This window comes from Prorops nasuta, unplaced genomic scaffold, assembly GCF_024137725.1.
Source record: "Prorops nasuta isolate Cenicafe-Biocafe unplaced genomic scaffold, Cenicafe_Pnas_1.2 PNAS00003, whole genome shotgun sequence".
Taxonomy (NCBI): domain Eukaryota; kingdom Metazoa; phylum Arthropoda; class Insecta; order Hymenoptera; family Bethylidae; genus Prorops; species Prorops nasuta.
In genome coordinates, this window is record NW_027116800.1 from 2,075,499 (window position 1) to 2,100,897 (window position 25,399).

A 25,399-nucleotide genomic window follows, 5' to 3' on the forward strand; every position below is an offset into this window, starting at 1 on the left:
AAAAACATAATTTTAATATTATAGTAAAGGTACTGAATAAAAATATTCTTGTTTTCTCATTGTCATTAGTTATTAATTGCATACTTATTTATGCCAAAATGATTGTAATATGTTTGATACCAATAAAGTGCTTAAGAAAAATATGTTTATAAGAGGAACTTTGTGAAGCTTTATCAAACCTTAAAATATCTAAATATATAAGTTGGCAGTACACATGTTCTTTTAATAAAAAATTTACTATTGTTTTATTAAACCTAATTTGCAAAAATAGTTTCTAATGTTTTAAGTGTAACTGATATAAATTTTACAGAATTGTGATTTTTTAATTAAGTTTTTAAACAAATTTCGGGAATTTAATTTGCGATTATCAATATCTCATATAACTAATCATTGTTTTCTCAAAGCAGCTGCGTTATTTTGTAATTCACATGTACCTCAAAAAGACAACTTCCATTATTAACAACACTGATTTGCAGGATATACGAAATTGATTCTTTTCATATATTTAAACTAAAACAAGTAGAATATAATAAAATTTTTTATAAAACTATCACTTTATATATAGATCTCTATATGGTTAGTTATATATTTAGTTAAAAAGTTTGTTTTTATTACTTACATAGAATAGTTTTTCTCATTTGCTCTGTAGTAACAAAGAATACTGAATTTGTCTGCAATATTACTACAAATATACGTATAAAATATTTATTCTATCTTGTAAAGCGAATAATCTTATGTATGTATATTAAAAGAGTAAATTTTCCAAAATGTAATTGTTCTAAGCTTTTGCGTTTATGAGATAGGTCAATCAGACTCGTCATCCGAGTAATATTCTATAGGCTTGGTCTCTCGTGGTTTACGCGAATATTTTAGTCCTAAGAAGCTGGCGGTATCTTCAATCTGTGATAATACCTAGGCAAAAATGGAAGAAGTCAATACATGAGTTAAAATGTCCAAACAACTATATAGATACTCACGTAGTCTAATTGTTCCTTTGTATGTGCAGCTGAAAGACAAAATCTTATTCTGCCTTCCATCAGTGGTGTTGCTGGAAAGCCAACTCCCACTACTGCTATATTTCTTGCTGTTAATGTTCTTACTACAGCCCTGTAAAATTAAAAATGTCTTTTCTGCTTTTTATTCATGCATGCATTACTTATTCAATAAATAACAATACCCTATTTTCGAAAACAAATAAACTAGCATAGGTACTACAGGCGAATCCTCATTTCCGAAAATAATAACTCCTATTTGATTCAATCTACGTCGAAAATATCTCGTATTTCTTGCCAGTTGTTTCACACGGCGTTTTCCATTATCAGTACCATCATAGCCGCCAATGATTTTCATTGAAGTGATTATTTGCTGCGCAACAGGTGGAGACATTGACGATGCATATGTGTGTGCATGGCTATGAATCCTTAAATAATTGATTAGTTCCTAAAACATGAAAAAGATCCTACTGTATTAAAGAGTAATTTTGTATTTATTTTTTACTATTCATAAATCCTCTCAAACCTTTTTTCCAGCTATATATCCACCTGCTGAACCAAAGCTTTTTGTAAAAGTACCCATCAGCATGTCAACATTTTGAGGGTCAATATTGTAGTAATCGCATATTCCTCTTCCTCTTGTACCCATTGCTCCTGTACTGTGAGCTTCATCAAGATAAAGATAAGCCTAAACAAAACTGATTATAGTATCATATTTTTTAAAGCAAAATGCAGATAGTTTGGTACATACTTTGTACTTTTTTTTCAATTTAATAATTTCGTCTAATTTAGCTACAGAACCCTCCATTGAATATACACCTTCAACGATAATAAATATTTTTCTCCATTGTTCACCAGTTTTTGGCTGTCCATATACCACAGCTTTTTTTAAACATTCTTCTAAATGTCTCATGTCTACAATTAAAAAAAAAAAAGTATATATAAATTATAGTGGATGAAATGTAAATATTTCAGATGCACTTACTGTTATGTTTAAAAACTCTTATCACAGCACCCGACAGTCTTATACCAAGAATAAGAGAGGCATGGTTTTTTTCATCACTTAATACTAAACATCCTTTGGTAATTAGAGCAGGTAGATTTAGAGCATTTGTTGCAAATCCCATTCCAAACACTATGGCATCTTCCACTCCCATAAATTTAGCTGTTAGTTTTTCAAGCTCATCATGAATAGGCATACTTCCTGTAACAAAATAAATGGTATGAAATAGATGCAAATTGTATAAAAATACAGTTTTCTTAATTACCTAATTCCAGACGAGAGCTACCAGTTGAGCAGCCTAACTCTTTCAATGTTTCAATACTTTCTTCTGCACAAGGTCCTGTAGCTTCAGCAAATCCAAGATAATTATAGGATCCTAAATTTACACAGTCAGTCTTAGTTCCCGTAAATCTGTTTAAGAAAAAACAATTATATTTTAAGTTGAGAAATTTTGAATTATTATTAAAGAACATTTTAAACCTACTGGAATGTCCATCCATAATCATTGGTGATCCGATCTTTTAAAGTAACCCTAGCACCAGGCACAGAACAAATAGGTCTGTTCCAACAATCTCTTATTCTTCTATATACATAACGAAGGTAAAATCTATCAAAACTTTCATACAAAGGAGCATATCCCTACGGAAGTAGATTTAGAACTCAAACATTTTCCATGGAGTAAATAACAAATATTATTAAGAAACTTAGTTTATACTTCTCTGTGTCTTTCTGTTGCAACTTTTGGTGTAAAAAATAATTGATTAATAAATCCCAGTATCATAAGTATATAGAATCCTAAATGAGTGAGTGCTGCTGTTATGAAAGGAACTTTTTCAAAGGATTCTATTGGTTTTATTGTACTACGCTGATCATCTTCTAAGTTTGTAGAAGAAACCTGAAACAAAAAACCATTTTAGATATATGAAAAATAACAAATTAAATGTAAGTTTTGAAAGATAATTATTTTAATATAAAATAAATATAATAAGTTTAATAACGCGCGATATTCTTCTATTAACGGAATGTCTTTTACGTGTATATATATTTATAAATTTATTATAAAGATAAGCTAGTTAAGAATATCTGAATAATTATGGAATTCAAACAAAAACTCAAAGAATAATTGTAAGTCAAGGCATACTTTCAATTTTATAAATCGCGCTACAAAGGGAATGAAGAAGAATAAGAAAATAATCGCTTCTGCCATCTTTTTCTTGCAAAAGAAAAAATCACATACGATTTGTAGGTATCGAGTAAATAACCTACGCAGAAAAAAAGAGAACTCTTTTGTATAATTGAGAGGTCACGGTTTAATATTTGAGCAAAGGCTGCAAACGAAGATAAGCTTTATTGTTGTTTACTGTCTCAGCGTTGGCAGCACCCTCACGGCATTTCATGAGGTATGTTATTCGAACTAAGGGTCATGGCACTACATACACAGAAAAATTGAAGCAGTAAGATAAAAACGAACCAATCACAGTTGAATATTTCGGCAATGGCTAAACTATAATTGGTTTATTAATATATTAATGCTTAAGTTTTTCTTAAATTTTTGTTGTATGTGCATTTGCTCTATGTTTTTTACGTGTGCAAAAGTGTTAGAGTATTAAATTAAATGACTAATAATGACGTTACTTTATTTATGTGACATATTGAATTTTTAATTGGTTGCAATTTGACATATTAAAAATCGATTATATGTCACTTCTGGTTACGTCCCAATATTTTTATCCGCTATCACTTATGCTGAATATTGTAAGTCAAAATACCCGCCAATGCCTGCATATTTATTGTGCTCGTCATTGCCTACCATTACCCGCATGTTTCTGAATTACCCGTAGATTTCCGGTTTTGGAATATTTTTTTGAAGGTATTTTTGTACCATGGATTTTTAAAATATTAATCTTTTAGATAAAAAAATAGGTTAGTTACCATCTTCATTTGGAATGCATTCTTCCAACGATTTACGCATGTGGATGCATAACGACTTAAATAAATTTATATGTATTTTACGCGCTCTATACCTCAGAATGCACTTTTTGAAGGAACAACATTCTTTTATACAAGGCATCTTATGTTTCCCACAAAATCAGACAGCTTTTATCAAAAACATTTTTCTGCATTTTATATAAATTTTTAGATAACTTCCTGGAGCGTTTAAATTAAATACTTTGTACGCCTCCTCAAAAGTTAAGAGGTATTTCAAAACGAATTGAACCACTGATAGAATTTGATCAATGGTATTGTAGCAGATTGTTTATATTTTACAACTTATAACCAATGGATAACAGGAATTTAATGAACCGGCAGCAGGAAAATTATTTACCTAAAAGCATAAGCAAGACAAGGAAATATGCATGCTTTGCAATTATCTTTTGTTTGCCATGAAATACCTATTTTAAATGATTAACTACACTATTTTTTATTGTCACCTAGATCATAGATCTTTGCTGCCGTCAATTTAAGAAGACTTTAATGATATTGATGTAACGTATTTGGAATCTGAACATTGTTTGATTAAGAAGGAAATTTTTCTGCCTTGAACTCAGCTTGGAAAGCGGAAAATTAGTGTTAATTAATGCAACTAACTTATCAGCAATAATGACAGTATATGAATTATTTTTGTCGATGTATATTTAGTTTAGAAATTCAAAGTCATATGTTTTCCCTTATGTAAAATAAATATTATGAATATCTGGTATACTTTTTATACTCTAAGCAAATTTAAGAATATAATACGCGTACTGTATATAAACATTCATACGTGTACGTGATTGTGTGCGTAAAATCCTAGAAGGATGTCATGAGAAGCGAATTCGCTTTCTCAACACATACAAAGGCACACGTACAAAGTTTAGTTCCCTTGTGATACAAATTATCGCGAGGGCGTTGCTAACACTGCAGGGTAACCGAAAAACAATCAAGATTGTCACCCCTGCTTAGAGACAGGAAATAGCGGCAAAAATATGATAAGAGTGAAATGTTTGCTAAAGACAATATAAACTAAACGCGTTATAAAATGTAGTAGAGGTTCAAGGAAACAATTTGCGTATAAGGATTATTGGGCAGTGCAAGGCTACACAGTGGCAGACCAGTGAGAACGTGTAACTGTATATTTAAACAAAAGAAGTCCGATAAAAGTGAAAAAATTTACCGATAGTTAACCCTTTATATTATGCATATGAATCACTACACGTTTTTAACCTAATGCTGCAGTGTAGATGCGCAGATTGCAAATAAAGAGGATCAGGTGACGTTGGAGACTGACTAGCCAATCGCACACAATGTGACGTCACTTACCCGTATGTGCCCATTATTGACGTAGCCATTGATCCTTTCATTGACTATTGGATCCTTATGAGAGGTTAGTCCGTTCATTTGAAGCGTCTTCGGAATTTCCTGGACACTTTGCATACGGAGTCGCGTGGTGTGGCGTGTAGCCATTTTTAAGCCGTACTCCTCCTAAAAGAGACTCGTTTCTCTTGCAGAGTCAGTCGAGGCGTTCGATGCTTCTTAAAGGACCGATAGATACACGAGAAAGAAAGATAAAAATAAAAGATTCAATATTGGCAGACGTCGCGCCTCGCGACCTTAACTGTTTGACTTTATGACTTGACTTGGTTTAAACTGCACTAACACTAACAAAAACTGACACTGTACTTGGCCTCAGCACGCGATTTGTAGTGCAGCATTTGTAGTTGTAGCACCGTGACGCTTGCGCCGTGCACTAAACTTGTGCGCCCTTCCACTGTTTTTGCCCTTTACCCCTCCCTCGCTTTATGGTGCTGTCCAATCCCCGTTTCCCCGCAAATTTTCCAATGTCCTTTAAACCCACTTTAACTTCAACCGGCTTTATTTCTTTTACCTGAGTATCATTAGTTTCCTTTCTGTAATAGCGTTTCTTCTGTGGTTGCAATAGTGTACACAAATATTTTCTGGAAACAATAAATGAAAAATTCTGATTAATCGTTATTACATATTTTAACAAAATTTTAAATAGTAAAAAATTATTGTTATATTGTAGCATTTTACAGCGAATATTTTTTAAACAAAAGGTTAGCATCAAGTCAGAATGTAAATCTAATAAACACTGCACATTTTTAAAGGAAAGAAAAATTAAAAAATTAATCAAAATAAATTACATTAATTAATCAGCTCACCGTAGATTATAATAAAATAAATTGATTCTGTTATACGGGGTATACTGGAACTACTGAGTATCTAAAAAATCCTGATCAAACCGGAAACTCTGGATAAGAAATATTAATTCTAAGAATAAAACTTTTATAGACTTTTGTGATAGTATCCAAATTCAACGAGATACATAATAATTTTCGTAACACGTCGACCTAAAGAATTTACACCTGGATGGATCTTTATGTAACTTGAGAGATATTATTAATATGAACAAAGTTGTTAAACATTTGTTGCTATTATTATTACAACTACCAAACGCTCTTACGAATCTTTCCATTATTATTAATATTTGCCGAGCTCCAAAACAATTTATATAGAACTATTGTCTTAATTATATTGTTATGTAAGTATATACATAAATTGTATACGAGTTATTCCTGAAACTGCCTGGCTATTTCAAGGTTTCTGTGTTGATTACCACTTCTGAAATACCCTGTAGGTGGATGATCGGACATTATACATATCGGATATAAAGAATACAGGATGAAACAATTGTGCAATTGCTTATAGTGTATTACTTGAAATATGAAAAATGGTAGCAAGAGCTAGAAACTATGCAGTCTATGCAGTTATTGGAGCCGGCCGGCAGTTTTACTGGCATGCCATGCTGCCAGCCTGCCAGCGGCTGGCGCTGGCGCTGCTGCCAGGCCAGCTGACCGACCGACGAAAGACCAGAAAAGAGCCGTCTGGTGTTCGTATGTATATACTCTGCTGTGCTTGAATTTTTGTCGACAAGCGTCAGCGCTGCATACGTCGGAGTTCTATTGGTGGAGAGGCGTTGGAGGGGAAAACACCATCGACGGCGACGGCGGCAAGTGACACAGGAGAGGGGAGGATGGCTGATGGGGAGAGCGTGGTACGCAGCCGAGAATCCGCCCGTTCCGAGGCGTGGATGTATCCGGCATAACATTCAACTGTGGATTCGACCGGTTATACCATCTCTTGCTCTTCCAAACCCTAGCTACCTGAGTACTTATCCTCTCCTGTCATTTCCAGGGTGCTTTTCTCTTTTCGTCTTTGTACCGTTACCTCGAAGGGGTAGAAACGAAAGAGGGAGAGAGAGAGAGAGAGGGGGATAGAAGGATAGAGAGAATCGCAAGTTTGTCACGTGAGCGGTGTCCTTTTGGCAGGACTCGTGGAGCAGCTATACGACTGAACAGTGGGGACTTGTGCACTCGGTGAATCACCGTACCGTAATCAGTTTAGTTCATCGCATGTTGGCGAGTGAGAAAGGTCGGAGGGATAGAGAACTGGAGCGTAAGGATTGAGAAAAGGATCCGAGGAAGAGAGAAAGAAGAGGAAAAAGGATGTCAGAGGAGCAGAAGGCCGAGAGACTGAGGAGAGAGCACGATTCCATGGACGACTTTGAGCATTTGGAGCATGACAGCTTGCCGGTGCAGGAGAGGCGAGGGGAGAGGGAGGGATTGGAGCACCACGAGGTAAGGACGGAGGATCGTAAGAGGCAGGAGAATCTCATCGATATCGGGAATATCGCGAGGAGCTTGGAAGAATCGCTGGGCGTAAGAAAGGAGAGTGAACCGAGCGAGCCGGGAACGATGCCTGCGACCCCGCCACCTTCCGCGGATTTGGAAAAGTTCGATGCTATGGCGCAGTCGTCGGATCCGTTCCAGCGTCCGTTTGATCAGGTGCTCCAGGTCGATCCCAAAACTGCTACTATGGCGTTCATGGATAACGAGAGGAATTACGCACCGTCTCCACAATTGGAGGATGATTCGGTCGAAGACGTGTTAACGAAAATGAGGACGGAGATGGGAGATGTGATGAGTCAAATCATGCAAGACAAATTATCCAGCTCGGATTTGTCCGAAGGATCGCAAGACAGCATCAGCAACGAAAAACACAAAATGGACAGTGATCTGTTGGTTGACTTTACGGAAACCTCCGTCGATCAGGAGCCCAAGCGGAAACCGCAGGACGTAGACTACCCCAAATTCGGCTCTGATTTCCAAAGCGACCTCATCAGTGACGTCAAGTCTTCCGTGATCCCTGCGCCAGAAAAGTCGCCCACGCTGGACTTTCTGGGAGATTTTCACAAGGAGGAGAAGAAAAAGGTGGTCGAGGACGATTCGTGGAATTTGGTGGAGAAGCCGGATAAGCTTTTGAAGACGGAGGAGTCGTCGATGGAGCCACCGATGAAGCCTCTGCCTCCTCTCCCCAAGGAGGCCGATCTCGAGAGCGACAGGAGTTCGAATTTCGATAAGTACGAGATGTCCAACGACTTTCTTCTGACAGAGACCAAGGGCAAGACTCGGCAGCCCTACGGCGGGGAAACTGGTGATTCCGAGTTTGAGTCCGAGCCCGAACCTTCCCCCGCTAAGCTCTCGAAACCTGCGAAGGAGCCGGAAAAACGCAAGGAGCCCGCTCGTACTCCTTACAGCCCACCGAAACGCAATAGAGTCGAGGACCTCGAAATTGCCCCACGACAAATTTTCAAGGACTTGGGCCTCGGTAAGTTCTCCACGCTGATTTCTCTGTGTCCGACAGACTGTTCACTATATTTAATCACCCTGCAGTTGCACATACATACCGCGTTTCTTTCTTTTCCTCTCGCAGCGAACAACGGAATAAAGCGAAGGACTTTTTGCAAGCTACGCCGGGTACCTCGGCGTGCCGCTGCCCCCTTTCTAATATTTATTTTTATCGCCGACTTTGCCTCTCCTCTCGACCTTTCTTGTACTTTACCCGGTGCTCGCTGACGTCTGTCATTTTTATAACTCGATCCGTTGAGATCAGAATTTTATAGCTTCCCTTGAATGGTTCAACGATAAATAACGAGAGTATTCGCGGTAAGGCGAGTGTATGCTTGTTCGTTGTATCAATCAGGCGTGTGTTCAGGATACACCACGTAATACCGATGACTCATAGTTGCTTCGACTCTCGGGCTAAAGATACGTCAGCGTCAGCGGCGCAAAGCGTGGAAAAATATATTCGCACGGATCATTCCGGAATTTGCAAGCACCGATATGTTTCATCCACGGAAATTATACACTGGGCCTTTGCACAGACCGAAATATCTCTCAGCGGATGCTGATAAACAGTTCGATACTGCTCAACGTTCTTTCTATGCTTCACAGAACTTCCGCTTGGATGTAGAACGAAACTATCGTCTTGGTGCTATTCCCGCACTTACCGTTACGCGCGAGATAAAAACTAATCCCTCTATCGATTGGAATTAAATAGAAATATACGCTGGAAAATTAAATTGCTGTAATTCACTCGCGAATTTTTTCAAAGTCGTATGTATATATATATACCGCAGTGGCATGCAGAAATGCATCTATACATTTTCATTGCCTGCTTTCTCAAAGTCATCGGCCTTCCAAGTTCATTCACTTTGACCATTTGTCATTCGCGTGTAGGTGTTCGCCTAATATACACACCGGTGTACTTATATGTACTTATCAGCGCGGGTTGGTTCGTCGAGTTGTCGTTAGGCGCCTAATGGTGAGAAGAAAAATTAAAGGACTGAATATATCGCAGTAGTAAACGTATGTATATAGGTATACACTATAATATAGTAAAAGTGCAAATTAAACTTAATTGTGTGTACTATTTCCAAGCTCCCTCGATAACAACGAGTGAGAATTGATTAAATTGACAAAAAAAGAAGAAAAAAAACACGAAAAATATAGTAGCGGATTATAGCTAGGGTGCTTTGGTGCACGTGTATTTGTGTATCTCTCTCTCTCTCTCTCTCTCTCTGCACTTTCCCCCTCTCTGTCTCTCCTCCCTATGTCGCGCATTATATTGATCCACATTGCAGGAGAGACACCGTCCAGTCCCCTATACCTTGCTCCGGTGTCCTACGGGGAAAACCCGCAAGTGGAGGAAACACGTCAAGCGTCGAGACGAAGCAACGTTGCATCTAAAAATAATTTCACTTGTTTTCTCTCCGCAATAACATCTCCGGAGTATTCGCGACACGAATAAATCTCATTTTCGTCAGGCTCCGTGCTCCTCGCTCTCTAGCTTCGACTAGTACCTCCGCATTCTCTGGGATTACTCAATTTAACTCGTGCTTATCACTTTTTCTCTTATCAGCAATACGCATGAGTAACTTCTTGACCTCGCACATTCACTCAATCTCTCTATATTTCTATTTTACGCATCTCCTTTTAACAATTATATGTATAGTGAGACTGCTATATTGAACTCCGTCGAGACAATTTTCGTCTCGAGAGATTTTCCCGCGTTTATATACTTATGTTGCTGAGAGAGAGAGAGAGAGAGAGAGAGAGAGAGAGAGAGAGAGAGAGAGAGGCGATAATTGGTATGATTAATCGCACTTATCGTAATTGGAATACTCAATTGAGATTATTATATGCTGAATATTTTTATGTCAGTATATTGTTGTGTATTTTCAGTGCATGAGTACTGGCCTATAGAGAATGTTTCTAAGAGGCTGGCTGAGCAATAATTATTTTTATACGAGTGATTTCACGAATTTTGTCTACGCCATAGTGGTGTGGTCTGGCGTTGGAATTTGTAAATGATACTCTGTAGTTCAAAATGATTGATGTGCCAGCTTCTAAGAATTTTGGAATTTCTGCTTTTCGTTGGTTCATTATTCGTTTCCATAAATCTCCCCACTGTAATCTATTGATTAGAATCTGATATCGGTTGGTATATCTGCATCCTACCGTATCAGTAAGTTTACACTCTACATGTATGGGTTCAACAGAGGCATAATATACAGAGCTTTTAAAGCTTCGTTGAGAACGTAATCTGACGACAAAGGCTAAACTCGATGAATGAATTTCACCGGTCAATAACCTTGGAATGTTTGATATTCGATATTTTTTGGGGGAAAAAAATTTTGTTATCACTTCCTCGTTGTTTTTATTTCTAATCTAAAGATATCATTGTACAATTAATTACTATTTTCTTAATTTTTCTTTTTTTCACGACCAACTTTATCGTTGTAATTTTGTAGCAATAAAATGTGATATTGGAGCATTTAAAATATTTTATAAGCTATATACTATAGTGATAAAAAAATAGCTTCCAGGCTTTCTTTAATGCCTACACTATTATAATAGAATAATAAGAATGTCACTTTTAATCTCTTCATAACTTATTGAATTTTCTTTCATAATAATTTCAAATTTATTATCATTTTACTAAAAAACTTCTATGTCAATTTTTATGCATTTCGTTTCTAAAATGGGTTACAGGCGATAAAACAAAGCAAATACGTCAACTGTTAAGAAAAAAATGTTTAATTGACAAGCTAGCCTGTTATGACGAAAGGATCTAATGAAACCTAACTGTATATAGTTTGTTCTCTGCAGAGTTTTCGCCGACAGAAGGTCAGACAAAAATTCCTTCAGCGAAAGACATCCGAGCTGAAAGAAACGAAAACTTGCACAGATCGATTTCTCCTTTGCATAATCTGTCGATATAATATTTTTGTCAAGAATTTTATACCTTGTCCGAATATCGTATTTCATCCTTGTACATCAAAAAGTGAAAGCTTAACAAATTGCTTCAAATTGTACCGCTAATACTAAGGAATACCACTGATTGCACATATGCACTAAAACTATTATTTTATTTCATCGTACGTAATTCATTTCCAGTGTATATAAGCACAAAAAAACAGAATTGCGTTACAATTCTATTAATTTGGTATCAAATATTAGCTGATGCTAAATATAAAATGGTTCTACCAACGAATAGCCATGTCTTGAACACGAGGACTGATAATAAAATATCATCGTGTATAAGGAGTGAAGAAAATATTCAAAATAATGTCTACTACTTCGGTACAACTATTTCGTAAAGCACTCGAAATATTAGAATTTCTCTCAACCTTTACACGATTGAAAAAATAATACAATAAAATATATAAAGAAGACTCACTCCGCTTTTTTACAAAAGATTCTAGTGGTCGCCAAGTTCAATGATTTACGAAAAGACAATTTTTAATGAACAAACGCACGCTTGATTGCAAGAAGAAATTGTGAAAGTAGGTAAAAGAAGGTAATTTACGCACGGTACCTTTTTTAGTATTTTAGTTGAGAGCAAGAGTCGTCTCGCCGTAGCAATAAGCTGGATGTTGTTTATGATGGATAACAAAATTGATGGTTAGCGATGGTACGAGTGGTTTGGTGATGGGAGAAAAGAAAGAACGGTGTTAAGCTCGCCAGTCGAGTAAGGACTGATTACAACTCGGTCAGTCCAACGTATAGGAGGCCCGTTTACTGTATCATGATCGAGGACGTAAGTGTGTAAAGGCAGGCTTACTTTTATGGGCCTGCTTCTTATCAATAATTGCTCTTAATATTATTCTTGCATATTGGCATTGATCACGCGAGCTCCACTCTCGTTCGTCCATTGAACTGTGCATACCATTCTTGGATTCGACCAATCTTCCCCGCTTTCTCTTCGCTGGCCCACTCTTCTATCTCGCTCTCTATACCTTTTCTGGATCGAAATCTTTCCTCTTCTCGTCTCCCTGCGTTTTTGCAAATTTTACCAAAATTTCCCGAACGTTCATTGTACCGCTTCAGCATCCACAGCAACAAATTTGACCTCGACGAATCGTACCTTTGAAAACTGTACTAAAAATCGAATTACCTATTTCGGGTTTTATTCCGGAAATGCAGAAGCGACGCGGTATACGTGTTGATATTGATCGCTGCAGATAGTTCTCCGTAGTATATATTTCACCAACACGACCAATCCAGCGTCGCTGAAACCTTCATTACAAATATAGTACACATTTTTCTATATAGTTTTAAAGATTGAAGTATCAGATCGATAGAATTAAACCTGGTACTATCATTATCTTATCGAATAGACACTTACATAGCTGTGACGTAATTTTTCTGCTCTGTACAAAGATACTGTTTGGACGGTTTTATCGGTGATAAGCTTGGGTTTTCTTAGTAAACTATAGTGAGGAGTAAGTATAGTTTGGAAATTAATTTGTTTCTTCGAGTTTCTTTAACAAGGAAACTATATATAAAAAGAGTGCCGACTGAGGAACGGTTACCAGCTGTCGGTCAGAGCAGTAGATCCGAAGGTAGATACTGGTGGCGTTAGTTATCGACGAAGAAGTTTTTGGTCAAAGTTAGAAAACTGATGATTTTTAGTTGAAATAGTAGAAGTGTAATAACAAGTTTGTCAATTTAATATCAGGTATAGGATTTATTGCTTCAAGTGGGAATACTATACCCAAAAAGCAATTTTTCTGTGCACCGAGTATACTGAAAGAAAAATAAGTTTTTCTCGTTGGCTTAGCATATATAGTGCGTGTAAAAGGGGCTTCTTATTCCAAGTACCGGACAAAATTGCAGACGCAGTGGGATAGGGCGTAGAGGTATAAATAATAGAGTGTGCAGTCTGGGAGGTGTAGGACCAGAGGCTCTTTCGTCTAAAGTCATATTTAAAATCAATATATGAATGTCTTTTTTTAATTATTCTTTATTAATACGAACGCTACAGTTTTTGCATGGATGAAACAGTATTAATCGATTTTTCACAGGGCTAGTTTTATTTTATTTAATTTTTTGCGTGAGTGCAGAGGGTATTCACACGAGGGTTAATGCTGTTGGCTGGTGGTACACAATGCTGCCTGTCGAGTTTTCCATTGCATGGGCGCCGCAGTGTCTGCAGAAAATATCCCACACCACCTTCGTTCCACTCGCTTACTTATTCATTTCTCTATAACGCTCATTTTGAAATTGTCGGGTTGCGCTCGCATCCTTTTTATTTCATATACTTTTCTCCTAAAAACGTTCTGCAAAGAGACACTTTAGCCTACGATACTAAACAAGATTTATAAATACGTATATTATACTATATATATATGCATACGCGTACAATCACTGCGCTAGCTGTCAGATCGAATTTCACGAGACTCTTGTGTGAGTAATACGTGCAGTGATAATAATTGCATAATAACAGAAAATTTTCTGTTTCTTCTAAAAAATGATTGATATTTGTGACGGTGACATTGAATAATATTCACATATAGCAGTGTGTGAGATCAAATGGAAGAAAATATAATTGACGATAAATTTATGTTTCAACAAAAGTTTAGATTTCGGAGTGTGTAGGTAAAATATGAATTTGGAAATGGGCTAATTGCGAATAGCAGTAGCAGGTGATTGGAAAAGGAAGAATCAAGGCTGGGAATAAATAGTTGGCGCGTGGAAGACGGAAGGGTGCGATGGCGCTGCGACGCGGATGGCAGAATATGGGTGATGGGTGCGGGTGGGACGAGGCGAGGTGCACCTTAGCCGGGCAATATGGCGTCCAGTTGCAACGAGGGGAGTCGGGAGGTGGAAGCGGTTCTAGAGGCGGGTCGATAACAGCCTCAGTTCTCTCGAGTCCTCGGAGTGCGCAGTCGGTTTCGCGAGTTCCTCGCTCGAAATTCGCCATTTCCCCAAATTTCACGTCTCCGACCCTGCATACCGGAAAGAAAGCACCAGTGCTTCCGAGTAACCCTCAACGTTCATCAGAGTCAGTCGATTAAATATAGATCAGGACCTTTTTTCGATCGGTACCAAAGGTGCGCAACCTCGAAGGTTCTCCACTCGAAAAAAACAATGAACCCAACCTTTCGACTTTTCGCCACTCACCGAAGCTTTGCGAAACTATAAATTTTGCGAATTTTGCAATAACGCGAGCTTCGGAGTGGAAAATTGGAAAATTTCTCCATTATACTGTTAAATTACCGAAGAGAAGCTACCACGTACGTTTAAAGATTTAGCCTCGATTGTGGTTAATCGAAAGGTTTTGGAGTCGAGGGTGAGCATTTTGGTCCTCGGATTGGTCCTCGATGGTCAGTTTTCGGAAAGCAGGAGTATAGAGGAAAGCTGATAGATAGGTGTACGTGGTTGTTGCAGGTATCGGAAGGTACCTGGGATAGGAGTTTAGTTTGTCTCGCGTAGACGAGAGTTTGTGTTTGGCGCCTTATAACGAGGGAGTGCCTTGCGAAGGGGCGAAAAGCCTTAAGAAAAGGCAGAGCAGAAGCAGCAGCAGCAGCAGGTGAGAGGCGGCATGGATTTTAACGCGCCAGCGTGCCCTGTACCGGCCAAGGATACCGATAACAAATGCAAAAGAGCCAGCAACGGCCCCTGCTTCTGGAATATTTTCGATCCTCGTAAGAACATTTTTTCCCCATTTTTATATATTCACCGAGAGAGCATTCGGCCTGCGCAGTAAGCTCGTAATTGAACTCTCGAGAATCGAAAGTGGGTTATCGATCATTGTATCGCTGTTTAAATATAAAATCACTTTCCTCTGCATTTTTGTCAATCCCGCACTGCGAGTCGTTCAACCACTGTCTCTCGTGACATTTTTTTAATAGGACAATTCGCAGTAAAATGAATTTTTAGCGGAACTTTGGTACAATTTGGAGAGCGACCAGTGTATTTCTGTATATAGCACTGCAGATGCTGCACCTGATCGTCGAGTGTGTTTTACGCTGGCTAGGGACAATTATGAGCGAATTGCGCAATCTCGCAAGATAGCACTCTCGTCATGGCCACTCGAACTATGCTCCGTGGAGCCTACTCGAAATTAATTTTTTTTTTTGCCAATCCACGGACTCCTCCTGTGTTATCGTTGAAGGAAGAAAAATATTCCACTGAATTAACCTTCGGAACGTGACATTGCTCCCAATAAAGAGCTTTCATTGGCGAATAGTGAGTGTCGGGTATAATCAGTTTGCTAAAAGAACTCGATCTTTGTAATATCTTAGTAATCGTAAATTCGTGGCAAAAAAATGGAATTTCAAGGTGATCGGTTTTATAATCAATTCCAAAGTCTCCGATGGAAGCTGATGTTGTGCATACCGTAGATCTGCTTCGTCATAAAAACAGCGATAATTTATTGAACATTTTACATATGTTATATAGTATAGTGTATGTTATATATCGCATGCAACGTTACAATTGTCGAGGTAGCCGTCAATTAACGCGCTCGACCTGAAATTAGCTTAGTTTCCACGATGAGAATTACATTTTCAACAATGGTAGCGTAAACGTCGCTATTATACGAGAAAGAAGAATTTTATTAATAGTAAATGAGATATATAGATCTGAACGCACGCGTGATTCATGTTTCGAGCTTATGAATATTGATGCTTGATTTGCTATTTAAACTTAAACCACGTACCAACTAATCTCTTCTTTAATTCTATCCTTCCCTCTTGTAATACTCGCTAAAATTTTCCTTACACCTTTTTTTTTCTAATTTTAGGTCAAGCGATTTGTGCATATTTAAGATAGCGTCGAACGTAATGCAAGCTCGTTCGAAGTTTATTGAAAACTTGTGCGTAAGTGTGCTAGATGAGTGCACGATAAGAGTGAAAATTTGCACTTTTAGTCTGCGCAGGCTATTCGAAAAAAAGTGGAATGTACATTGGATGAATGCAGAGATTCCGGACGCGTGGAGCCATATATTGCACCGACCCAATAATTTTTGCTCTGATAAGTTCATTCCACGAATGCTTCATTGTTGGGGGAATATCAATGGCAGGTTTTATTGTTTTAATGCCAACAGTGTCAGATCCTCGTTAATGGAAACGTTGAGATTTATTCGTTAGGAAAAGAAGATGTCTTTAGCAGCAACGTCCAGACGATAACCTTTAATTGGACTGACATTATTTGCTCCAATATATATGTGTACATAAACAGAAAGTCTGACAGATAAAACGACCCGGACAATGGACATAAAATTGAGTTTAACTTTGTAGCTAGTAGAGGTAATATATTTTTGAATAAAATCTTTCTCAATGCAATTCGAACGACGCTTCAAAAAAATTTTATACAAAAAATTCATATCTTTTATGGTTACAAAGTTAAACAGAATTTAATGTCCATGATTTGCGTTGTTTTATCTGGCAGACCCTGTATATTTTTTGGTCAACCGTACAGGAAGAAAATATTAAAGTAAATTTTACTGTTTTATTAGTTGCACTGTCATATATTTTCATTCCGAGGGAAAATGATTGAATTTAGACTTAAAATAATCGTGTGACCTTTAAAATGTACCTGCAAAAATCAATAAATTTTCCTGGTAATGGAAAGATATGCTATTACAATTAAGGGCGCATAGTAAAATTTACTTTAATATTTTCTCGGTGTAATTATACGCTTCGCGAGATGAATAGGAATAATAAAGAGAGCGTTTGTCGCACGGATCGAGGCTATTGACTCGTTAGTACCCCCACCCCTTCAAGTATATCTTTATACTGTCCTTTGCGCACACTCTGCCATTATTATAACGTCATATAAAATCCTAGCGAGCGTTTACTCTGTGCTCCAAGTCAAATCCAGATATAAATTTCTTAATTACAAGATTGCATTGATAGTCAGACTTGTTCTCACAATGATACTCGCGACTAATTATCGCGAGCACATGCGTTTGTCTGATTTACCGAGATTATTCTCTTATCTGTATGCAACACGTGTGAATTTTCCACGTCAGGTTCGATTTTCCAAGTCTTTCGAGTCTTGGCCAGAAAAAAATCTTAAGAGCCGCAAATTTAAACTTCTCTCGCTAGTATAAATAATACCGAAGACGCTTGAAAAATTTACTCACATTTTTCACTTCTATTTCTAGTTTTACTCGCGTCTCTCTGAACGACACTATTCGGAAATTGATAATTTTACATAATATTTTAAAAAAGTAGTGCTTAATTAATAATACACACTTATAACATATTAACATTAATAATTAACAAATTCTGTATTACTTGCAGATGCATGGTTTAACCCAGAAAGACTGACTCCGCAAGGTAAGAGATTAATTTACTAACTCAAATCTGTTGAACGGTAAATATTTAAGAATCGGTAGTAAAATTTTCCAAAGTGTATTGGGGCTATCTAAGGAAAACAAAAATAAAAGTTAGGAAGGGGATACTCCAATCTAGTGTTCGTCCCTGGTTTATCGTTACTGACTGAGATCAGCTTCAGCGAGTGACTAAGTGAGCGAGAGTGGCTGAGCGAGTGAGCAGGAAGCTGAATGTTGAAGGGAGAAGAAGGGAGAGACTGCAGACGCGTTGAGTTTGAGACGGAGGAAGAGAGATATATACATGCACGCGGGGGGAGGGAGGGTTAGAAGGAAGAGAGACAAAGAAGAAGAGATGGATGTTACTTGGCGTTAGAAAGAGACACTTGCTCGACCGTTCGAGGCTCGGACAACTAAATATAACCAGGTCCAGCCCAGGTCCCTTGGTAAACTGCCAGTTTTCCTAGCATCTTCCATCTTTTTTCAACACACATCCCCCTTACCGCACGCAACGCAGGTCTATCCCCCCCCCCCCCATATTACACGCATCGGACCCTTTCATCCTAGGTCTACGCGCCCTTCTATTCCCTTCCCACGCATACCACAAAAAACCCTCTGTATCCCTCCTCTTCCCAAAAAATTTTCCTCCTCTCTCTCTCTCTCTCTCTCATCGTTCCCTCTCTCACTCCGCGTCTTTTCCTCAGATTTTCCAACGGCTGAGCCTGCCAGGCCAGTCCACCGAGTCCACGCAGTCCACTCGGTGAATTCGTCAAAGTCCCTGGTAGTCGCGTCGCTCCTTCACTCAGCCCCTGGGACTGACCTTCTTCCCCCGTGAATCTCTCTTTTTTTTCGTTCTCAATTTCTAACAATATTCGCTCCTTGGTGAGCACTCCTCGGGACCCCTCGCCACCAAGCAACCTCGCTGAAAGATAGTGCACCTATTATAAGGCTTGTTCGGTGAATCAGTGAGTTCGGGAACGGGAGCCGTGACTGTCTGGGATTTCGCCAGTCGTAATAATAGTTCCCGTTGCGAGTGGTCAATATCAAGAGGAAGCGGAACCGTGCGTGCGAATCACGGAAAGTATGGATACCTTGAAGAAAGAACGTGAGTACGAGCGATTTGCATGAAACGAGGAGGTTCCAAGCGCGCCTCGATGGATCGATCCTGAAAATGGGTTACCGGATGATATAACAAAGATTTTGCGCCACTCGGCAATCTCGGAATGTTATTAGATGCGTGTCAGGCTGATCCGTGTCGTCTGCGGTCCTCGGATACCTGGATCATCGCCAGCCGGTTTTGCGGAAACTCGCCAACTTAGACAGAAATCCGTGGAATACTAAGGACTCCGCTCTAATTACGGATATTATTAGGCTTGATCGTCCTTGTCCGGAAATAATGACAATAATCAGCTATTCCGATTCATGACACGTTGGTTGAACTCTGTTTGTTATATGAACCGCGGCCATGATTGTTCTCAAAATAAATCCTCGGTGATCTAGAAAAATGACGGAACTAATCGTGGATTATTCCAAAGCTTGGCTCTAATATTCCTCTTCTATTTTTCCAATTGACTTTTCTTAAGCTCATAAGCTTATAGCTGCGTCTAAATTTGGTCGGACAGAACCTGGACGAAACTATATTCTTGGGTAATCACTTTGGAAAGTTTTGATAACGAGGATGAAAATTGGTTATCTTTCTGAAACGCACAAATTGGTCATTAAGGGTCCGAAGGTAGACTGGAAGCACTGAAAGCGCTCCGAGAGAGGGCAATAAAACTGGATGTTGGCACGATGAGTTTTCGGATCGATAGAAAGTGAGTGTGGGGGGTACGTTGAGTATCGATTTGAAAAACGCGACGTATCACAACGTTTTCGACGTAGCTGGCGTCACTGGTACTAGTGGTACTACTGCCTGCCTCGACGGGGCTCGACGAGATTAAAAGGGAATCGTCTACGTGTCTTTGTTCCAAGTTACGCTTATACGTACCTCTCTCCCCTCTCCGCTACGATTTCTGTCTCTTTTTATTTTCCACCAAGGAGGATAGAGTGTGGAGTCCTCCCTCCATTCTCCTCCATTTACCGCAAAAACACAAAGTCCAACAATGTCCATCAGTCTGTGACAATGAATTTTTCGCTAAATTGATTCTTTTCGTGTCTTATAACTCAGGTCGTTAAACTTTTTCTCTGTCAAAATATTAAAAAGAGCCTTACCATGGTACAGAGAATGTTCCGTTTCTTATTACAAGATCTTTGAAATTGAGAGAAAAAATATTGGATGCCAGGCGGAACGTGTGAAATCAATAAAGCGTCGCCACTTACAGTTAATAGCTAGTCGCGGTAGGTGGACAACGTAGGTATACAGTTTTGCGTGGTGCACCCTAGGGTACCTATATACCAGATTATACGTAGTAGCTTTAACAGAGATTATATATAGACATACAGCAGTGACGTACAATTAACTTACGTAATGCAAAATAATCCTTCATACAGTACAAACACGATGTAGCCATTGAAGGAGAACGTAGGTGGTATTATTTATCGAAGAATAGAATTTTCCTCCTCTCGCCATCTTTTCTGTCTCTTCGGTTTAATCAGCGATTTATTCGTATTAATACCAGTCAATAAGATGGGAGCACACAGGTAGCTCCGAAAAACCGCACTACGACATTTTCTCCTTCTTATACGACAGTGAATTATCCAATTGGCAGGAAAATCGCATCGAAATTGGATTATAAACAGGATAATTCAGAGTTGATCGACCGTGTTATACAGCTTCACGGTCATTCTGACTTTGTTCTCAACACTGTCAATCCATTCATTGGAAAATATCGTCTAATTTTCTAATGTTAAAGAAAAATCAACACCTTGATCGTACGAATTTGAACAATTGGTGATCGAGTGATGGAAAAGCGAGGAAAAATGATGATCCGGAGGAGTTGCACGAGGGACGTCGATAACCTATAAGCAGCAGCGAGCAAAGGTACTATTGCTGGCGTCCTCTGTTATCCGCTTGGGATTATGGTAGTATACTAGCCGCACTAGCGGAGCATTGAAAGTGCTGCCACCTTTGCACTTGGCGCACCATTCATCCTACATAGTTGGCTTTGACTCGTTCCACGTTCGCTCACGCGTCCCGCCGTCCCCTTTCTTTCTCGCTCGCATCAGCCAAAGCAAAGTGTTCTCTATCGTCCGGTCTGGTCTGGACGCCTGGCCTGGCTTGCTTCTTGTTCCGTCCTGGCCTGGCAATTCATTCTCGGGTGCAGTACGCAACAGTCGTGCGCGTCTTTTGCTCCCTCGATCAACTCTCAAGTGTTTCACCCTTAAACCTCGCCAACCCTTAAAATGGTACGCAGGAATACCAAGCCACGCGTGGAGGAACTACCAGAGAGGGGTCCTGGTAAGTCCCGACGGTAGCACGCACTCCCAGCGTCCCTAAAAATCTCCTTCTTCGGGATATAACGGTCTACTACTATCATCCTTGGAAACATATGGCTCGACACAACCACGTGTCGTTCTTTCTGTCCAATTATCCTGAAAAATGTCACAAATCCAATAAACATTCGTCGCACTAACCTTCCACATATTTCCTTTGTCTCCTCGCAGGTCCTATTCCAAGACTTTACCTTTTTACCTTCTTTGAACGTTGTACAGATGCTCCAAATAAGTTCCATCATTCGAATATTTTGTTTTGTAAAATCGTGTATAGAAGGCTCTTGATTAAAAGTAATATTGCCGGTTGATAAATTTTTGGATAATGATGATTTTTTTTTACCGAGGGTATTATTATAAGTATGAGTAATCGATAGCTGACATAAAATTATGCTGGTATCTTTAATCTACTTGTGGTGGTTTTGTTAAAGTTTGCTGATTATTTCTGAACTAGTAGCTAGTTGGTAAATTATTTTTCTTACATTCGGATATCATTGAATTTTTGTAGGAATAAAAAAGTTTTAAAAATTAATAGATTAAAAAGGGGGGTAGGGGGAGGGGGTAAGAGGAAAGTTTATAGCATGCATAATCATATCCTACTTAACATGCTCTTGTTTTAGACCTTTGCTGTAGCCTCCTCCTTATCTTGTGTTTGCTGAGCAAACTCGAAAATTTGATCGGCCACGAAAAACTTTCGTTCGCCTCGTATTAATTACGTATTGATAATTCGTATCTTTCTCTCAAGGATCTCCAAGAAGCTGATTAGCAATTTTAGCAGTGGTTATCGTTTAATAATATTTTAAAGGTGAACAGTCGATATGGTCGATGGTCCGGTGGAGTGGTGAATGACTTTCTCTCATGATTTTCACTTAATCTCCGGACTCTGCTTCTCCTGTCTCCGATTCAAGGTCATATCTCGTTACGGTTGCCATTGCAACTGGTAAGCCACTGACCGGCCATGATCCTTTCCTCTCGTGTTTTTACGCTTTGCGAGTTTCCTCGTAACAGTTCGATTGAATTATTTCCCGTTCCTGTTTGCACATCGTATTACACGGAATTGCAAAAATTTTGTTCAGCAACTTTTCGAGATTTCTCAATGGCTCCGAAAGAATTTTGATGACTCCGATTGTATATTTGTTGGCGCGTCATTTTGGAGCTCGATGACTCCGATGAGACCAATATTCTCAAATGACATTTTGATACTCGTCTGGAAAGTATGATTAATCATAATGGTTGCTATGCTACTCGCGTTGCGATGATGTCATAGGCGCGCGGCTACCTGCTGCAACTGTGTGTGTTGATTTACCATCGAATATATAACTACTGTTATGCTCTTTCTATTAAGTAAATCTGGCTGTTGAACATTTTGATAGTCTAGCAGAGATTTAATGTTTTTGAGGGACCAATAACATTTCTTCGAGTTTTTCAATGTTTAAAAAATTAAATTTTCTGATTTCAGTTGCATCTCTGATTTACTGGCGTGATCCCAAAAAATCGGGGATAGTTTTGGGCGTACTTCTAGGTGTGCTTTTGTCGCTGGCCTACTTCAGTTGGATCAGCGTAGCTGCCCATTTATCGCTTTTAGTTCTGGTTGGCACAATATGCTTCCGCATCTACAAGACCGTCCTTCAGGCAGTCCAGAAGACTTCCGATGGACATCCGTTCAAGTGAGTATCGTGATGTAACGAGGTTTGAGAATGTGTGCGACGATGAGAAGAATTGAATTTTAATTACCACGATTTTCAGGGAACTCCTTGACAAGGACTTGACCTTACCGGCGGATAAGGTGCACGAAATTACCGATGTCGCAATTGCGCACACGAACGCTACAGTGAGTGAGCTGCGTAGACTTTTCTTGGTCGAAGACGTAGTCGATTCCATCAAATTCGGCTTTGGACTGTGGGCCTTGACCTACGTTGGTTCTTGGTTCAACGGTCTCACTCTGATAATCATCGGTTGGTGAACAATAAATAAGTCCTTTTTAACGAGGCTCTAAATCTCGCGAGAGCCCTCGATGAATAACACTTGGATCCTTTTGTTCTCAGCTGTGATTGCGCTGTTCACGCTGCCCAAGGTCTACGAAACGAACAAGGCCCAAATCGATCAGAATCTGGCTATTGTGCAAGGAAAGATCAATGAGCTTACGGCTAAGTAAGAATTTTCATCTTTTTCCACTTGGCATTTTTGCAGATGAGTCGGAAATTGTGTTAACGATGGAATTGATCTGTCTGTTTTAGGGTAAAGGGTTTGGGTAAGAAGCCCGAGCCAACGAAAGAGGAATAAGCGAGAGAGATGTTTGAAGTTGAATGCGAAAAGCAGAAGAAGTTAGGAAGCGCGAGCGAGTAGAAGGACAGACGATGGAAGCTTGGTCTTGGTCAGGTTGGTGCGAACGTGTGTGAGAAGACGAAGGAAGGACCAACACACGACGCCTTTTTGGGAGTCTGGACGCTGGGAGAGTTACAAGCTCAATCGGCAAAACAGGAAAGCAGAAACGGCGAACGCTCGCGCGCGCGTCGCGACATTCTACTGATCACACAATTATCTTTAAGGAATAAACGGCAAAAAAGTAACACTTAGTGAATAATTATACATTTTTGTGCAATGTGCGCGAGGCTACTTTCGCAGTTACCCTCCCCTGTTCTTCGGTAATTTTCGCAAATGTCGCGGTCCAAATTCTTCTATACGAGTCCTTCCTTTCGGACGAGCGCCCTGACACGTTGCTAGAAGCGTCTTATCTTGGTAGAAAGTCTCTGATCTCGATTAAAAATTACTTGATCTGGTTTCGAGAAAAGTTCGGATGCTTCTGACCAAAGGAAACGGTCGAAATAAACCTTTGATCCTGATCAGAAGATCTTCGCTTTGAGAATGAGGACTTTTGAGGTTGGTCGGGGCTTCTGACCTTGGCCATGGCCCATTTGACCCCGGACAGAAGCTCCTTGGCCTACTTTAAATGCTTAGAAAATTAAAGAACTGGAATCGCGACCCAATCTCACTGTATCATTCGCATTACTCCGATCATTAGTGTAAGCAAGAATCTTTGTATAATTTTTTATGCAAGGATGTGGGGAGATGGACCGAGAATAGAGCGCATTTTAGGATGAAATTTTTATGGCATGTAAAATGTGTCATTCTGTTTACCGATAAAAATTGTTTCTTTTTTATCGTTAGATTTTAAGATATTATATATCTAATGTGCATCGGTGCCCCGTCTCCCATGTTTCAGTTGTTACTATAACGAGTTTAAAATGAAATAAATGAGATAAAAAAATTTTTCGAGCTAAAGAGTGGCTTACGAGATGAGGCAAGTTATGTAAACGATTATACATATATTATATTGTATCTGTCTCTTTACAACGTTGAGGATTGCAGATTATTATTATTATAATATTATTATTATTGTAATTATACACAGCTATGATATTATAATGAGATGATACAAATATAAAAACTATAGAGAGAGAGAGAGAGAGAGAGAGAGAGAGAGAGAGAGAGTGAAAGTGAGAGTGAGCGAGAGTGAGAGAGAGGGAGAGAAAGAGAGAGAAATGTGCACGCACGACTATTACAATATGGCGAAAAAAACACATTTAGATGATACGATGGAGATGCAACTTTATATTATATCGTAATATCTATCTATAGTTAAATCTCAAATACACACACGTGTTTTTATTGAGACCGAAGGCAGTGTTAAGAATGTGACTTGTAATATGCGTATAGCTTCTTGACGTTTTCATTATTGCATCTGCATCCGCACGATTAATTTATAAATAAATGATATTAAATCAGTCGGACAACCGAGTCTTCTTTTCTCTACCTCTGGCTAGAAAATCCCTTATAATAGAAATGCTATATTCAAATTTCTTATAATTGTATATAGTGTACAAGAATATATACGAAGAAATTCCTGTTTTACCAGCCACAGCTACCACTTATCAGTTTTGGATAATGGTTCATACTAGTCATCTACTAGGAGCTTACCGATCCCCTTATGCGCAAGAGCCTCGCCAAGATC

At 38.9% G+C, this 25,399-nt stretch overlaps 3 protein-coding genes across 7 annotated transcripts; 2 read left to right on the forward strand and 1 right to left on the reverse strand.

Moving 5' to 3' along the window:
- Nucleotides 1-125: 125 nt before the first annotated feature.
- lace (serine palmitoyltransferase long chain base subunit) lies at nucleotides 126-12,354 on the reverse strand. 5 transcript variants are annotated; one of them, XR_010824760.1, is made up of 12 exons: nucleotides 12,214-12,354; nucleotides 5,296-5,930; nucleotides 2,711-2,890; nucleotides 2,480-2,634; nucleotides 2,261-2,406; nucleotides 1,978-2,196; nucleotides 1,744-1,907; nucleotides 1,519-1,680; nucleotides 1,178-1,440; nucleotides 978-1,107; nucleotides 620-912; nucleotides 159-510 (listed from the first exon to the last, which is right to left on the reverse strand). XR_010824760.1 is itself a non-coding variant. In XM_066747674.1 (11 exons), exons 2-11 carry the CDS (start codon nucleotides 5,437-5,439, stop codon nucleotides 805-807), a joined length of 1,671 nt encoding a protein of 556 aa, XP_066603771.1. In that variant the 5' UTR covers nucleotides 5,440-5,930; nucleotides 12,214-12,354; the 3' UTR covers nucleotides 159-804. The 5 variants fall into 5 exon arrangements, 1 of the variants encoding a protein (XP_066603771.1); XR_010824761.1 differs by lacking the exon at nucleotides 12,214-12,354 and adding an exon at nucleotides 6,156-6,940; XR_010824762.1 differs by lacking the exons at nucleotides 5,296-5,930; nucleotides 12,214-12,354 and adding an exon at nucleotides 3,137-3,235 and having other exon boundaries at nucleotides 126-510.
- LOC136786140 (reticulon-2-like) lies at nucleotides 7,352-25,181 on the forward strand. Its single transcript, XM_066747673.1, has 6 exons — nucleotides 7,352-8,661; nucleotides 17,930-17,965; nucleotides 22,847-23,054; nucleotides 23,134-23,342; nucleotides 23,433-23,538; nucleotides 23,625-25,181. The coding sequence occupies exons 1-6, from the start codon at nucleotides 7,500-7,502 to the stop codon at nucleotides 23,668-23,670; spliced, it is 1,767 nt and encodes a 588-aa protein (XP_066603770.1). The 5' UTR covers nucleotides 7,352-7,499; the 3' UTR covers nucleotides 23,671-25,181.
- On the forward strand, nucleotides 14,326-15,215 carry LOC136786145 (uncharacterized). Its single transcript, XM_066747677.1, has 2 exons — nucleotides 14,326-14,682; nucleotides 15,069-15,215. The coding sequence occupies exons 1-2, from the start codon at nucleotides 14,390-14,392 to the stop codon at nucleotides 15,097-15,099; spliced, it is 324 nt and encodes a 107-aa protein (XP_066603774.1). The 5' UTR covers nucleotides 14,326-14,389; the 3' UTR covers nucleotides 15,100-15,215.
- Nucleotides 25,182-25,399: the final 218 nt, after the last annotated feature.

Bases quoted from the DNA above. Each gene is read 5' to 3' on its own strand.
- lace (XM_066747674.1), bottom strand. From the start codon at position 5,439: ATGGCTACACGCCACACCACGCGACTCCGTATGCAAAGTGTCCAGGAA. The intron at 2,197-2,260 runs GTAATTAAGAAA...ATTTTGTTACAG, and splicing joins TAGCTCTCGTCTGGAATTAG to GAAGTATGCCTATTCATGAT. The intron at 1,908-1,977 runs GTAAGTGCATCT...TTTTAATTGTAG, and splicing joins AAGAGTTTTTAAACATAACA to ACATGAGACATTTAGAAGAA.
- LOC136786145 (XM_066747677.1), top strand. From the start codon at position 14,390: ATGGCGCTGCGACGCGGATGGCAGAATATGGGTGATGGGTGCGGGTGG. The intron at 14,683-15,068 runs GTCAGTCGATTA...TGGTTGTTGCAG, and splicing joins AACCCTCAACGTTCATCAGA to GTATCGGAAGGTACCTGGGA.
- LOC136786140 (XM_066747673.1), top strand. From the start codon at position 7,500: ATGTCAGAGGAGCAGAAGGCCGAGAGACTGAGGAGAGAGCACGATTCC. The intron at 8,662-17,929 runs GTAAGTTCTCCA...TATTACTTGCAG, and splicing joins TTTCAAGGACTTGGGCCTCG to ATGCATGGTTTAACCCAGAA. The intron at 23,539-23,624 runs GTAAGAATTTTC...TGTCTGTTTTAG, and splicing joins ATCAATGAGCTTACGGCTAA to GGTAAAGGGTTTGGGTAAGA.